This window comes from Myripristis murdjan, chromosome 8 (assembly GCF_902150065.1).
Source record: "Myripristis murdjan chromosome 8, fMyrMur1.1, whole genome shotgun sequence".
Classification (NCBI taxonomy): Eukaryota; Metazoa; Chordata; class Actinopteri; order Holocentriformes; family Holocentridae; genus Myripristis; species Myripristis murdjan.
In genome coordinates, this window is record NC_043987.1 from 6,238,123 (window position 1) to 6,255,120 (window position 16,998).

General features: G+C 41.9%; 1 protein-coding gene across 1 annotated transcript; it reads left to right on the forward strand.

Annotated features, from left to right (window-relative positions):
- The first annotated feature begins 626 nt into the window (after positions 1 to 626).
- LOC115364028 (carbohydrate sulfotransferase 12-like) lies at positions 627 to 9,725 on the forward strand. The gene is made up of 5 exons (XM_030058436.1): positions 627 to 703; positions 2,989 to 3,676; positions 4,293 to 4,445; positions 4,747 to 4,926; positions 5,778 to 9,725. Exons 2-5 carry the CDS (start codon positions 3,311 to 3,313, stop codon positions 6,324 to 6,326), a joined length of 1,248 nt encoding a protein of 415 aa, XP_029914296.1. The 5' UTR covers positions 627 to 703; positions 2,989 to 3,310; the 3' UTR covers positions 6,327 to 9,725.
- Positions 9,726 to 16,998: the final 7,273 nt, after the last annotated feature.

Sequence of the window (16,998 nt, forward strand, 5' to 3'; positions counted from 1 at the left end):
CCCCAACATTTCATCTCACATGATGAACAACAGTGCATGAATAACTAATTTACCATCATCCTCCTGGCATCACACACATCAGCCAGAGGTGACAGAAACACGATAAAGATCCTCACAAAACACCTCCCAATATCCATTCCTAATGTCTACTTGACTTCTGTTCTCCCTGTTTTGCCCCCACCATCCCTCTTGCCCTGTTTAGGAGAAATGAATGATGCATTTTGTTGTAATTGTCATCACTGCTGTTGCTATTATTTTTCTTCCCACTGTTATCTTTTATGAAGGATTGACTGTCTTATCGGGATTTGTAAAGTGTCCTTGGGTGACTCGAAAGGGCGCTTATAGATAAAAAAAAAAAAAAAAAATGTTATTATTATTTCCTTAGGCAGGCACAGTAGATTTTTTTGAGAGGGTGCAGGGAGGGAAGGGGAGTAGACTGCCTACATTAATCATCCCAGAGAGGAGACGTGTTATGTTGATGTATGAGCTGACCCAGAAAAGTGAGTCCCCCCTCCCCTCCCGCCACACACCTCCCTTCCTCCCCTCCCCGTCCTCCCCTAATCGCTCTCTGCAGAAAGCTAAAGCCAAACTCTCGCGATAGCCTGCGCGCTCTCGCTCTGCCTCCGACAAAACAGCCTGTCCGCTCATCACAAGCTCAGCTGACGCGGCGCGGACGGAGAGCTGGCGGGCCCCGGGAAGAGAGGTGAGAGAGTGTCGTTTTTTTTTTTTTTCTCTTTTAAACAATATGTATTTCAGTATCAGTGAATAATTTCCAAAGAAGCCTCCCATTTCAGCCATTTCCAGCAGCGGTGTCTGTGCGTGCACGTTGCCCCGGTGTTAAAACCTAGAGGCTCGAGCTGTAGCTTTGACGGAGATAACCGTTATCCCAGTGACGAGACACCGACTTGGTCCGGAAGCTCACTGTTTTTTGTTCTGCTTTATTTTTGGACAGTCAAGCGGCTGCTGTCTCCAAAACCAAGCTTTGTGAGTTGGTCACATATTAAAGACGTTGTGGCGGTGAGGAACAGCCCGTTCCCACACGGTCCTCGCCGCGCTGCTCTCCCGTGAAAGGCGATATTGTATCACGTTTGGCATGTTGCTGCAGGCAGGACGATGGTGATGAACCCGACGGGTGATCTCACGCTGCTTTATTGTTTTTATGGCTTTGCTCGTTAGTTACTCAGCTGGCTTGACATGGACATTGACAGTTTTTTTTTAAAAAATGATGGGCAAATGATGAGGCAAACAACACATATGTAACACAGCCTTAGTTTGACTTAGTGTGATGTGCGCTAAAGGTGTGTACACTCTTCAAGAGAGAGAGAGAGAGAAAAAACACCCTACTTCCCTTTCTACAGGTCATGCAGTTTCAGCCTTGGAATCTGAAATGTGTTTAACATGGTCAGGGAAAACAACAACAACAACAACAACAACCATATGTTAAGTTTGACTGGGCTGCGGGAATTTAACAATATAGTCTTTGATGTTATGGAAAAGTCAGGGGATTGAATTTCAATAAATTTTCAAAGTGTTGGAATCTGACGTGTTTAACTCGGTAAGAGGAAAAACAACAATGCCCTTATATTAAGTCCAACTTGGTTGTGGAAATTCAAAGTTTAGTCATGGAAAGTTATGGAAAAGTCAGGGAATTTAACATCTGACCCAGAGAGAGAACCCTTGTTTTAGCCTTTTGTTGACCTCATGTCTGAGCTTGCAGTGTACAGTAGATTAGTCATGTGTTACCTCTTTGTGTCTGATATTATACACAGTATTAAACGGTCCAGGGGGTTCTTTGGTGCGCAGAGAGACAGGAGAAGAAGTGTTAGTCTGTCCTAGCAGAGAGTGTACTGATGGTTTTCCGTTTCAGTGCTCTCCTCTTAGCTCCAGGAAAGAGGAAATAATATAAGGACTGTTGCATGAGAGCTCCAAATTTAGAAATCTGTTGGACAGCACACACTGTGACTGTTAAAATGAAGAGGAATGGGAACATGCTACAGCGGCTTAGAGCAGAATTAGGAAATCTAATGTTGAAATGTGAAGTCTTATGTTTGTGCCAGCCCACGGTTATAACATGTATATGATTTACCACAAATATTCTTGAAGAAGACTTGGGTCTTACATTCCCAGTTATCTAATAAAAACCTATATAGCACGGTATTTGCAGTGTGAGAGCACAGCACAGTATACTCATCTGTTATGTTTTGTGTGCAGTTTGGTATAGCAGCCCTGGAAGTCTGCAGGTATTAAGGTGTCTGAACATAAAGCATATGCCTCTGGCCCGCTTCCAAACAGTGTTGCTGTAAAATGGATATTTTTGTTATATTGGCAAGGTGCGCAGTGTTTCTATGGAAAACCAAAGTATGCTGATACTGTGTCACATGCGTGGGAAGCTTAGTACGGGTACAGCATGATACTTGTGCAAGAAAATGACTATTATGGAAGATATAGATGCAAGATTTGTGTTGTGTAAAACTCTCTGGCATGCAGGCATTTGACAGCAACCTGTGATTTTACAGCTGGGAGTGGGAGTGAGGTCAACTCCAAGAGGTTAAGGGAAACTCAGTGTGCTGCCCTGCCTGTAATGAAAGCTCAGCCCAATTAACAGTCAGACTAGTCCATCTCATTCTGGTTAACAAGCTCTTTTCTTTAACATTAGAGCAAACACGTTCCTCGTTAGTGTTTGGTTGTGCATTTAACTCCTGCAAAATGATTACTTATGTGCAATAACACAGTCAAACGGTTATTAAATAAGAATTAGTCCAGTGTCTTCATGTAATGCAGGCAGTTTTGGAACCTTTCTAGTTTTGACATGCCAGCAAATGATGACCCAAAAACAAAATCAGATTTTAGAGTGTGGCACAGAGTAGGCCAGCTCTCAGAAAGTTGGAACACACGCTCTCTCGCTCTCTCTCTCTCTCTCTCTCTCTCTCTCCCCCTCCCTTTTTAACATCAGGCTGAGATCTGTGTATTTGTTATCTCTGACTGCAGGGCGCTGCTGGCATGGAGCAGAGGTGAGAGTTAATCCACGGTTGGCCAGTCACACTCCTGTGCAGCATGCTCTGCAGTGCTCTAACACCATGGTAAGCCCACTCCTACCAGAGACTCTGCTACAACAGCTGTCTGTCCATCACTATAGTGAGAGAGAACTCCTGCCCCTTGAATCTGTTGCCATGGTGACCCTGTAGAGAGAACCACAGATCTCCAATCTGTTGCCATGGTGATCTCATAGAGGGATCCGGGCAACTATTTCAACCTGCTGCCATGGTGACCCTGTAGCAAGGAACCACCCTTGGAACACTGCTCGGTCGCCATGGGAACATCCCGGCTGTTCCGCATCTTCTTGGTCCTGGGCTCGGCCTTCATGATCCTCCTGATCATCATCTACTGGGACGACGTCGGGGCCTCACATCTCTATTTGCACACCCCTGTCTCACCTGGCCCCAAAACCCCCCACACCCCTCTGCAGCAACAGCCCCAGACCTCCCGAACCCCGTCCTTCCTGTCCGATATCGATGCCTTCGTCAACCAGTTCCTAGAGCCAGGGACTGGCGACCCAACGGATCCCGCCCCCGCTGAAACAACTAACCAATCAGAGCGAGCAGAAGAGCGGTACATACCGCGGCGAGAGTGGAAGATCCATCTGGCGCCAGTGGCAGCAGAGCTCCGGGAGAGACAGGTTCAAAAACTTTTAAGATTATTATTATTATTATTATTATTATTGTTACCATTATTTGGTAGTATTAACATTAGTGTCAAGGGTTAGAGAAAGTGTATGTATTAATCTGGATAAGAAAAGCATTCTTTGTGATTTTTTTTGCAAGTGTAGTTCAATTAAACAGATATTTATTGAATTAATTTAATAATTCTGCCCCCTTATTGGCTGATAGTAATAGTTCCTTTAATTGGATTGAAGTAATCCTGCTAACTGGAGAGTTTCCAGTTCAGATGATGCACACTCAACTCATTGGAAGGGTTTTAGCCTGAATTGTATGGAGACAATTCTCTGTGTTGAATGGAGTTAGTTCAAAAGGCTTGTCAAAAGTGGTGTAATCACTTTAAATTGAATTTCAATTTTGAGAACGTGTAAATGAAGCATCTTTGATCAACAGTTGATATAATAAGATAAAATATTGAATTCTTGTAATTAAGCCCTTGTAACTTGTTTTTGTGGTGGCAGGGTTTATGTGAATCTGCCTTGGCATTATGAGAAATATGCTATGATGCTATGAAAGTCTTAAAAATGTAAACTTGGATGATAACTTTGCCTGCACTGACTCAAATGCAATGGACAGGAGCAGCGGCGGAAGTTGGTTCAGGAGATGTGCACCAACGACGCCGTGACGTTTCCTGGGAAGAACCGCTCATTTGATGACATTCCTAACAAGGAGCTGGATCACCTCATAGTGGATGACAGGCATGGCATTATCTACTGCTATGTTCCTAAGGTATGTAGGAGCAAACACATACACACACTTACAATGCTTTGTTTGAATCCATTACATAAAATTTTCTTTACATAAGCATGCTTGATGGAGGTTAATTTTTAAGAATACAAATCCTGGTTACATAATCCTCCTGCATGTTACTGCCAAGACTCAGCTGTTTATGTGTTGGTTAGCCCATATTTCAGGACACACACCCACATAGACACAGACACAGACACAGACATACCCTACTGAATTCTTGTTTCTTGCTGTCATGCCTCACTTTAGACTTAAAGACTTGTATGCCCTCCCCACACCCTAGGTGGCGTGCAGTAACTGGAAGCGGATCATGATAGTTCTGAGTGAGAGCCTGCTGCAGGATGGTGTCCCCTACAGGGACCCGCTTGCGATCCCCAGGGACCTTGTCCACAACAGCAGCATGCACTTTACCTTTAACAAGTTCTGGAAACGTTACGGCAAGTTTTCACGGCATCTCATGAAGGTCAGTTCACATGGATCACTGTTGCCTTTGCAAAACTGCTGTCATCAGTGAGATTTAACATTGCCCACACATAGGCTATGTTATCGTTTATCCTTTTTAGGAAACAACATGCTGTGTTTCCAATTTAGCTGTGAAATGTTATGTGTTTTCAAGTAAAAATAAAACATAAGTGAGCAGTTATACACCCAAATGCTTCGTTTATCCATCCCAAACCTATTTCTCTATACAACTGTGGCAACAGATTGCTATTGCAGAAATGATTCTGCATTGGGATAAACACTTTGTGTTGGTGAAGTGATAACTCCTGCTTTACAACTTTATAAATGCAGTTTTGCACAGTTTCAAGCACCTACTCTTTGAGATGCATAAAACAAATCCCACAGTGCCTGTACACATATATACAAAACAGGGAAATCGTAATGTTACATAGAGTACCTGTTCAGCAATTTAAGATGACATTTAAAATTTTCAAATCACACAGTTCAGATCTAACATGAATCTAACTGACATAGGAAATGTCCTCCACTCCATTGTCAAAACCCAAATATATTTAAGACTGGTGGGAAACTTGATAATGGCAACACAAGACAATCAAACACAGTTGAGCAACTTCGAATTAAATCAATGGGTGTACAATTTAATGTGTTCAAAGAATTATTAATTGCTGCAAAAATGATCATGTAACTTCATTCACAGATTGTAGTAATTTGTTACGCCTTGCTGTTGATTTTCTGTCGTCATTTTGAGCATCCAACAAGTGGCGCTATTTTTTATAGTTTCCATCTGTCTCTGAATTTATTGTGGTATGATTATATATTATGTCTTAATGTAGATTTGATTCATTCTTGAAGGTGAAGCTGAAGAAGTACACCAAGTTCCTCTTTGTACGGGACCCCTTCGTGCGCCTCATCTCTGCCTACCGCAACAAATTTGAGCTGCGAAATGAGGACTTCTACCGCCGCTTTGCACAGCTCATGCTGCGCCGCTATGCCAACCAGCCGACACCTCCTGCCTCTGTGGACGAGGCGTTTGCTGTGGGGCTCCATCCTTCCTTCTCCCATTTCATCCAGTATCTGCTGGACCCTCAGACAGAGAAGGAAATGCCCTTTAATGAGCACTGGCGGCAGGTTTACCGGCTTTGCCATCCGTGCCAGATTCAGTATGACTTTGTGGGCCACCTGGAGACAGTGGAGGAGGATGCAGAGCACCTGCTGCGCCAGCTGCGGGTGGACAATGTGGTGGAGTTCCCCACCTCCCATAGGAACCTTACAGCCAGCAGCTGGGAGGCTGATTGGTTCAGCACAGTGCCGCTAGAGGCCCGGAGGGAACTCTACAAGCTGTATGAGCCCGACTTCAGGCTCTTTGGCTATGATAGACCGGACTCAATCCTCAATGAGTGACACGCATTCCTAGAGAAATTACACACCTACTCAGATACAAATTACTTGTATGTAATTTTTAAAAAGCCGCACTCCAACAACAGAGACATCTCTCCTTGTTCTGGGCTTGGCAGAGGTGATCTCCAGTTTCATCTAGACTACACTGAATGTACAAAACATTCGGGACAGTTATTCTTTCATGAAGTACAGATAAATAAGTCATAGACTTATTTAGTCTATGAATCTCAACAGTGGATATTTAGAGAAGTTGAATCAGATGAGTTAGATATGGATTTTTAAGCTTTGAGACAATTAAAATATGGCTTGTGCAAAAGGGACTCCAGCTCAATATGAAGAGAGTGTCCTTGATATTTTCTATATTCAGTGTAGTCTTTAACTGGAAACTCTATTCTGAGGATCTGCACTCCCAACTCTGATGTCGTGCAATGCCTGAACCAAGCCTGTTATTTGTGAGGTCACAGTTCTATTGTGACTAAGTGTGATACCACACAGGCTTCGTAGCTGGTTGTTCTAAAGAAACGTTGCCATTGTGATGTTACAGAGCCTTTTCCTGTCTGTGACACCACAGAACCATTGTAGCCGTATGTAATGTCAAAATAGAACCCCTTGCGGTTGTGATGTCATATAACTTAGATGATTGCGATGCCACTTCTTTGCAGTGGACAGAATCTAGAGGCGGGTTTTGGTAACTTGGGGTGTTAGTTTAAACAGTGTTAGTGCATTAGTTTTAAGAGGTAGTTGCACTAGAGAGGTAGTTTTCAGCTAACTTATTTTGATTCTCACTTTGTCAGTGCAATTTTTATGTTAAGCATGAAAGGGACTTTATGTTGAATACATGTTGAACATACACACAAAAGACAGCTGTCAACATCTGAAACATTCTTTTATACCTCATACTTGGATTAAGACGTTGCTTTCCAGTTGCACATCTTATGCTGGTCTTCCAAAACACTGGAAGAGCAGCATAACATGCTACTCTTCCACCTACAGCATATGAACTCCCACTCTCTCCACAACAAACCCTTCTACCTTTTTTTGGACCTCGGTACATTGTTACAGCATGGTTATGTTTATTATGCTATATGAGTACAGTAATTTTTCAATGAATTTTAGCAGCTCGCTTTATTTCATCAGTTTCCAAAGCATGCAGTTAGTGCAGCACCATAGCCTCAAGATATAACTACGTAGGTCTATAATTAAGAAAGAATAGAATTAGCAAGGAATAGATTAGATGAATTGTCAGGAATTAACTTAAGCACAACAGCTCCAGTGAAGACTAGACTGAATAGCTGTATTTGTCTGAACATGTCTTTGAGACAGAACTGTGGAGTTTCAACATTCTTTTGACTTCATTGCCACGTGCACAGATGAGCCCTCCTCAAGCCTCCGTATATTTTGATGGGCAGTTTTCCAAAGGGAACGTTTTATATTTCATTCTCTGTTTGTCCACTACCATGACAGTGTTATCTTCAGGGTTATCCTTTGTTGCAGTGTTCCAGTCCAGATATCATGGTTACCATCATGACAGCCTTCATGCAGAAAGTACAGTTCTTATCAGTGTACTGATTTGGGTAACCATGGGGATCACAACAGTGTTCTTGTTCCCCACCCTGCATGTCATGGGACAGTTTTCCAGAATGCAGTGTTTTCATAATGTGATTCAGTATTTTGTAGCAATGAAGTGAGCACATTACATGAAGCCTGGGAATAGAGTGTAAGTGTATATTTAAGTGATTGTGTACAACACTGCGCTGTTTGTTGGAATACATCACTCCACTTGGATTGTCTGAAATTATGGCAACGCTAGCACAGGAGGGGCAATTGTACAATTGTAGCAAGATCAAGTCCAGGTCAGCATATTGTCTGAGTTAGCCAAATTTTGGTTAGGTCAAAGTTAGAATTTGGATTAGTCACATCATGATCTGGACATGATTACAATCAGAATTTGATTCAAGAGTCATGATTTTGTCATGAGTCATGAGTGTTAAGAGTGGGAAGATAAGTTAGTGCCTTTGGTTGCTCTGGAGACAAAGTTTACACAGCAAAAAATAAGTATTTTTGTAAGATGACTTAATTTTTACTTTGAACGCCGTACAGTGTCACCTGTATGAAACCACATCAAAGTATGCTTGATATGCTATCTATTCAAATTGGCCTCATTTACCTTGTGTGAATGTTATATGGGAACAACAGGGAACAACAGAGCCCTTCAGTAGAAATGTCTATGTGCGGCTCTCTGGGGAACATTGTATGATCCAAGCTTCTCTGTGGACTCTTTACATGTGCTTTTTAAAGGGGTTGTGTCCAGTGGATTGCTCTGTGTACCTTGCCTATGATTTGCAATTTGATACCATGCACACCGATTGTGTGGTTTGTACTGTATGTGATGCCATGGACTAGATCTGTGCCACGCTGTTCTGTAAGTCACCAAGATGTACATGTATGCGCCGTGTACTCAGTGTTGTTTCATCGCCTTTTGGTTTGTTTTATTTGTTTTGGATAGGTATGTGTCATTTTGTCAGAGATAAAATGAGTAGTTTTATGTGAAATTGAGTTTTGGCCCCTTAATAGATTGCTGGGTAGCCTGGACTTACACAGTTGCTGGCTGGTTTCCCCAGTGTACGTCATCACTTGGGTTTATTTTGCTATGTAGGTCTGTAGATGCACATGAAAAAAGCAGGGCTATGGAGAGACAGAATTGCAGTAAAAACAGTTGTCCCCACCACCAAACCAGTGTTTTTGGATTGTCAGTCAAAAATATTTTAACATCTATTTTGCATTAATGTCTACAGATTAATAGGCCAGCAACACATTTTAAGACATTAAACTGTGTTTTTGCATTTGAAAGACTGTAAAATTCCTTTTCGCCTGCTGATATGTGATACAGACAAGATTTTTTTTAAATTTAAAAACAGACGAGCTACTCTGCTACCAGAGTTGTCACTTAAGGGCCAAGCTGCAGTGCCATAAGCTGTCCAAACTGACTGAAAGCCTAACCTTCACCCTTTAACCTTATTGTATACAGATTGTTAAATTGTGATACAAACTGTATCTGAACCAAATTTAGTGATTGATGATTTTCAGAGAAATTGTTGTTTTTTTTTTTTGTTTTTTTTTTTTGGTTAGGTTAGTAAGTAACGACTGATTCCCAACCTAGGACAGGTCGTGTGTTAGGAAAAGAAATGGGACATTTATTAGAATCTGCTGTTTCAAGCGGCTGTGTCTCCTCTCATACAACAAAGGTGGCACAAAGTACCAGACTGTTGTTGCTTTGCAGGACGATTGCTTGATAAAATAAGGGATTTATTTTATTGCAGTATCACATTTCATCATGATTATGGTGTAATGCTTCATTTGGTGGTTGCACAAGAGAAATAAAGGCTGTGGGGCATGATGGAAGACTTTGTGTGCTCTCTTTGTGTAAATATCTCCACTGTAGTGGATAAAAGAATAAAAGAATATATTGCTCATTTTCATTCTGTAGTTCAATCTCTTTGCAGACAGAAAAACACAAAACAGGCATACAATAACTGGAGGCCTTAAAAAAGGTAATCGCTATACTACATAGCAAATACATTTTTACATAGTATCCTTTTGATATATAAGCATAAGATGTGTATCTACAGTATGATACAATAACACTGAAATTAATAAGTGCTTCCAGTGAATTACTCAACAGTTCACCATGTTATCCTCCAGGGGTCAGTGTATTACAGCTTATTAAGTATGTATCACCTGAATGTGATTTTCACTTGAGGTACAATATAGAGTTATTAATATTTATATCTGCTAAACTTCTCACTTAATATATACAAGATGTTTGTTTTCGCCATCATAAAAAACAGTGAAGAAAATAAGCACTTCATGGCAAACTTGTTCAGCACCTAATACTGAAGAGTCAGACATAAATTAGTCTGGACAATTTTGTCAGCCGTTAAATCTTAAGACATGTTTTAGTATTAAATGCAACTTCACTGACCCATGTACTTTCACGGCAAACAACAAAGGCTGGTTTCTAGCATCAGGTTCTAGCACCATATACAGAACTTCAAATTATCAGCAATACACTATAGTATCACAGTGGTTCCAAAGGTGCTGTTACTGCATAAATCCACTGTTAAACTGAAAGTACTGTTTGGGTAAATGAATATACTGTAAATTTCTCAGTGTGTGCTTTTTGGGAAGTAGAAACCACCTCTGTGGTAGAAGGTGCATCCACTTTATTATTGCTTGATGCCTAACCTTTTTGCAAGGACTATGATAAAATCTCTGGACTCTGAAGCTTCATTGGCTGAGATCAAGCCCAGACGAATGATCCCATTATGTTTTGGAAATCATTCGCTTAAATCCACTATTTCAGATCTCAACAGGCAGGTGGATGGTGTTTGCATGCATTTATTGTCCATACACTCTTGTACCTCAGTGTTAACTGACTAGTGCTGTATTAGGAAGTCTGTAACTGGAGTCCTTCCCTCTTTGCTAAGCCAACCAGAGCTGCCAGTGCTGGCCACAGTGTTATGACCCTGGCCTAGGGGCACCAGAGTCACACACGAAGATTGGCCCCCGCTCTTCCCACTCCCAAGTACAACAGCCAACATACAAAAATTTGAAGGCAAAGTAGCAGTTTATTTGCTTCGGAGGCGAGCACAGCCAAAACAATAAAACAAAACCACTAACCAAAACTCCCTGTCTTACCTGTAAAAAAAACAATATAAACAAAAGACAATGAAACTTACCTACCTCCTAACAAAAGTAAAACAGGAGAAAAGAGTTACAACAAAAAATGGCTTCTCCCTCCTACTAGGGTCTGCTACAGCTTTTACACTTATTTACAATATATACAAATGTCAGTGACAAAGTCACAGCAAAACACACAATGCAAAAGGCAAATAATTATCACTAATCTACAAACCAAATGTCTACGTAGCACCGGACCACAAAGTCACACTCTAACTAGCCGGCTGCTGTCGGTTGGGAGTAGGAGAAAACAGAGAGAGACGGCTGGGATCAGCTGGTATTTGAAGTGGATGATCAGCCAATCAGCAGGCAGCAGCTCGGTCACCTGGTCAGCTGGGAGAGGTACACACACCTGCAGCTCATTCACACAGACAGCTGATTGCTGATGCGGAGAGGGAGGGTAGAGAAAGAGCAATACATCCAACACAACACAAAAACACAATTCATAACACCTCCCCACCCAAAGAAAATCAAACATTTTCTCCCCTACAGAAAATGTTTGATTTATCAAACTCTCGACAAAGCATCAGCCATAACATTTTCTGAACCCTTCTTATACCGGATTTCGATGTTAAAATCCTGGACCAATAGGGACCAGCGCATCAGACGCTGGTTGCTGTTCCGCATCTGGGTCAGAAACACAAGTGGGTTATGGTCAGAAAAAACAACAGTGGGCACCGAACAAGAACAAAGATACACAGCAAAATGTTGCAAAGCCAGCAACAACGAAAGGGCCTCTTTCTCAATTGTGCTGTAGTGCAATTGGTGTTTTTTCAACTTTTTGGAAAAATAACCAACAGGATGGTCAATGCCACGGTCATCCTCCAAAGAACATGCATCACGATAACCACACTGGCCATTAAATCATCACTGCTCACCCAATCCCGTTAACAAAAATTTAAAAAAAAAAAAAAAGAAAGAAAAGAAAACAGACAAACAAATGAATACATACATAATTACTCGAATGACTTTGTATCTATCTATCTATCTATCTATCTATCTATCTATCTATCTAAGTTTAATTTCTTTGCTAAATCCTGGAGAGACTGTTTATATATAACAGAAAAAATTTCCTCAAAAAATGGATACAGGGACTTGGTATTGGTATAATCTGCTTTGTTCACGTTTCTTTATGTGATAAAGTGTTATTTTGGTACCTGTTTGGCCACACTATGGAAGTGAATGGAGACACAAGCACAGTTTAACGCCACTAAATAATTTCCCAATCTCAGGTAACACTACATTTTCCAATGTATTTTTTTTTTTACTGTGTCCTTATGAACTCAAGATAAAATGTATTAAATGAAAACTATTAGTGATGATAATTTCAATGTATTTTGAAATACATTTGAAATAATAGAAATTGTCTATTGCCATCTCTCATGTGTCAGACCTACTCAGCTGATCATTGGGTTTTGGAATCATGTGATTGGTTTTATAAACCATCAGTTCTTTTGTTGTTTCTGTTTTTGATGTGAATCTGCCTAAAGTAGTCTAAGTAAGGAAACTTTTTTGTTTCTTTATCATGCAATCAAAGAGAGCAGGCTTGCAATCAGAAAAATAGATTTGAGAGCAAAACTATTCAAACTATTTTCTGCAAGTAAAAGAAACTGGTGATGTAAATCAAAAACTTTTCTTTGCGAATTCAAAACTTCGCCTTCACACTTCAAAACTCTCCATCAGCAGAACTGAGACCGAAGCGAGACAGCTCACTCATTACCTTCTTCCATCAGCAGTTCCAGAACACTCGCTGTGTGTAGCCAATCGAACAGGTTGCTAGCCTCGGCGTGCGAGGTACCAGCCTCAGAAGCTAATGACCAGCCAAGCCAGCAGCCGATCCCTGCAACAAGTTGCTAGATTACACACATGACGCACCACACTGCTCAAATGAATTATGGGCCTCCCATTTCCCACCGTTTGCCTCTCAGTTGCACCAGCTTGTCGTTGGTCAGATCAGTGGCTGGCTACAGCAGGGATATAGCCTCCTCCGACTTCTCAGTAGTCTGAATTTTGTCCCTTATCTTGCACCTTACAAAGATTAAAGACACATCTGTTGGCCAGTTTCAACTGGAGTGACATTTTGACATCCACAGTGTGATAGTATCCGCTCTGATCGAAACTCCTGTCCAGAAGGGGGCAGTAATACTATTAATTATAACTTTGGATGGTGCTAAGCTCTTTGATTGAATAATGAAAAAAAAGTGATGATCGTAGAGCAAGTGATGAATATGTAGACATATGGCTTAGTAACAGGAAGCTCTCTCTCTCTCTCTCTCTCTCTCTCTCTCTCTCTTTCTCTCTCTCTCACACACACACACACAGATATGAAAAGATATGAGGAAGGAAAGAGCTCATGTAAAAGCAGTGCCTCTTGTCAAACAGCCATTGCTTCCATGTCAGTCGGACCTCCGACACTCATCCACCAACATGGCTTCAGTGAAAAAGCTCAGCTTCCTACTGAGCATTCTCATCAGCACAAGCTTTGCTCAATTTGACATCTATCTGCTAGAAGGAAAGGATGGATATTGTTCAGCTCCTGTACAAGAACAATTCATCATCTCTAAAGATACAACTGAGGGATACGTGCTCCTGTGGGACACATCTGGATCTATACAGTTGAATTCCACACTGTTTCAGAGCATGAAGAATCGACTGAGTGTTTACACTGGGAGTTACAGAACATTTTTCCGAGTCTCAAACCTGACAGAGTCTGACTCTGGACGGTATCAAGTGCTGAGCAGGTCAGATAGCTGGTGGTTCCAGCTGGTAGTCTGCAGTGTCAAGTTTCCTAAGGTGGGCTACATGGCCAGTGCTGAACTGTCAGCAGAGCTGCACTGTGAAGGAGCTGGACCAGCTGACAACCTGACAGTCCAGTGGTTCAGGTGGAAGCCAGAGTGGCCTTGGGGCTGGAGCAGAGTATTTTCAGAGCAAACTGGATCCCTGAACCCCCTCATGAGCGACTTGGAGGGCCGAGTTCACATGGTGGAGAACAGCTCCTCACTCCACATCTCCAACATCAACTATGAAGACCAAACAACCAGCTTCAGTTGTGTGGTACTGGATGGACAAAGTTGCATTGGAACCCAGGAGATATACGTATGGAAAAAGCAGAAATATTTGTATCACACAGTGGGAGAGCCGGCTGTCTTGCCTTGCTTTGAGTCTGACACCGGTGGGGAATCTCAGAAGTGGTTTGTAAATCTACGTCTCTTTCCTGATGAAGTGATTCGTAACACTGATGAAAGCCAACAGATGTACATGGTGGACGGTTCAGAGACGGGGAATTACACTCTGGTCATCCCATCCCTTTCACTCAACCACTCAGGGGATTATGAATGTCGTGCTAAATATGGAGACAACTTTTATCTGTTTGTGAGCCCAGAGCCTGAAGCCCAAACAGAGCTCTTCTCTGTGGGAGGAAGAGTCAATCTGAGCTGCAACTTCGACCTAAAAGAGGGGCATCATGTTGTGTGGTTCGTACGGACAGCTCGCCATCATGGTGTTGTTCTGTACTCAATGGACAAATACAGAAAACTTCCTGATGATCTGGAGCGGAGAGCTCACCTGTCATCTTCATACAGCACTCTGATCCTCTCTGACCTCTCTCTGCAGGACCAAGGGGAATACTGGTGTTCTGTTTATCCACGTGGCTTTCCGTTTGAGAATATGTGTGAATCAACAAACAAGATCGTATTAATCTACCAGGAGCCCACTGACCTCAGCTCTACAGTCTTTGCAGTGCGGGCTTCACTGGTGAGCTGCGGTTTGCTCGGCCTGGTCTGTGCTGTGGTCGCTGTGATCCTGAAGACCAGAACGAGAGAGGAGGATTCACACAGGACCCAAACATCCTACTGAGCTACAGGCGAGAAATGTGACAGGAGAAAAGAGGGAGGAGGAGGACGATTGATTGACTTTTTTTTTTTTTTATTAACACTGATATGTTACATGTGTAAATAACTGATATAAACCAAGAGGCTGAAAAGATAAGCACAATATAGCCCGAGAGCTTATTTCCAGTGTGGTCCTTAGGAAGGGAGATATAGAGAGAACTTGTGTTATTTAATGAAACATTGCCCTGAGAGCAGAGACAAAATGTAACATCGCCACAAAGGCCTCGCCCCCAAACCCATCCACACAAGTACATTCAGACCCTCTACTCTGCTGCTCACATTGCATTGTGTGGAAAAATTCATTTTGTTTGGTTAACATGAAGCAGACTGCAGCAAAGTTTGTTGTGATATTTGATGATATTGTTGCAACTGTACAATTTCCCTTCAGGGATTAATAACGTGTAATCAATCAATAATCAGTCAACTGTATGGCGATCTGTCCACTATTTGTGTGTGGAAATGTTTAATAATGATGACGATGATGATGATGTGATATGTGTGTATGTGTGAGGGGAGGTTAAGTCTGATGAAGGTGATCATGATCAAAGTTAGAATGCATTGCTTTGTATGTCTTGTAAAATATGACCAATATGATGGTGTACATTTGAATCTGATTGTACTTAAAAAAAAATGCTGATTTTTATTTTTCAGTACAGTTTGAAGTACAGTGACTGTTACAATAAAATGTGTAAAAAGTTGACTTAATTTCAAGATGAGAACTGGCTTTTTATTTCAGCGTGTGTGTGTGTGTGTTTAAGGACAGCAACAGTCATGCAGAGTTTCTACAGCAGATCAGTTTGAATTATCTCGTTACATTTGGCTTAATGTGTCCTTTTTTATCAACACAAATGGAAAGATAGCAAGAGTTTCATGCCTGGTGAGAGCACAGGATGTGACTCTTTTTGCAACCATCACTGATTCTCAGATTCAGCTCTTGTGCAATTAACGATTGCACAATTAATGTATACTTGAAGTTGTCACTACAGTGGCATTGGTGGAAGTTGAATGAAGAGCGCCATTTCATGTAAAACAGACCTGATGGAAAAGACTCTGTCCACCTCCAGAGAGACGTTTTAGTCTAATTCTGCATCAGTTCCATAATTTCCCCTTAAGAATACACTGTCCACATCACCTGTCCAAACCATCATCACCAACACCGGAGCCCCGCAGGGTTGTGTCCTCAGCCCTTTTCTCTACACCCTCTACACAAATGACTGCATCAGCCCCTCACCAATCACCACATACTACAAGTACTCAGATGACACCGCCATCCTAGGTCTGCTCAGCGACAATAACTCTATTACAGCCTACCAACTATCCATCTCTCACTTCACTCAGTGGTGCACAGATAACTTCCTGGAACTGAATGTGGCAAAAACAAAAGAAATTTTCATCTACACTTAACACACACCCCCCCCTCCGGACTGGCCCCCACCTCCATCCACAACCAAACAGTTGAACAGGTCAGCCATTTCAAAGACCTTGGACTCACTATAGACAATAAACTGACATTTGATCAACACATCACCAACATCCACAAAAAGTCCCAACAGAGGCTACACGTCATCCGGAAACTCCGTGCCCTCTCTGTTGCCCCCCACCTCCTGCTACTACTGTACACCAGCATCATCCAACCCATTCTCCTGTACTGTTCACCCTGCTTCTATAACATGCTGTCCACCACTAACAGGAACAAACTGGTAAAAATCACACACACACCGTATCCAAGATCATCAGCCATCCCATACCCAACCTCACCTCTCTCTCTCTCTCTCTCTCTCTCTGAGTCAGAAATAAGAGCATTGTCCACAACATGTTCCATTCAAAATTGCTTTCAAAGAGTGCACTGAGACGACTGAATACTTGAGTGCAGCCGGTTGAGTTTTCATGGATGTGATGCCGACGGTGGCTTGATTCCTGGTGAAGCCCAGGAATTAGACTGGAGTAGGCACTGGCTGGTTTTGTATGTCAAAGTATGTACTAGAGTACAAAACAATTACAAAATGTCACACAGGATTTCATGAGCATATTTCATGATAGCTATT

Bases quoted from the DNA above. Each gene is read 5' to 3' on its own strand.
- LOC115364028 (XM_030058436.1), top strand. From the start codon at position 3,311: ATGGGAACATCCCGGCTGTTCCGCATCTTCTTGGTCCTGGGCTCGGCC. The intron at 3,677-4,292 runs GTTCAAAAACTT...TGCAATGGACAG, and splicing joins CAGAGCTCCGGGAGAGACAG to GAGCAGCGGCGGAAGTTGGT. The intron at 4,927-5,777 runs GTCAGTTCACAT...TCATTCTTGAAG, and splicing joins TTTCACGGCATCTCATGAAG to GTGAAGCTGAAGAAGTACAC.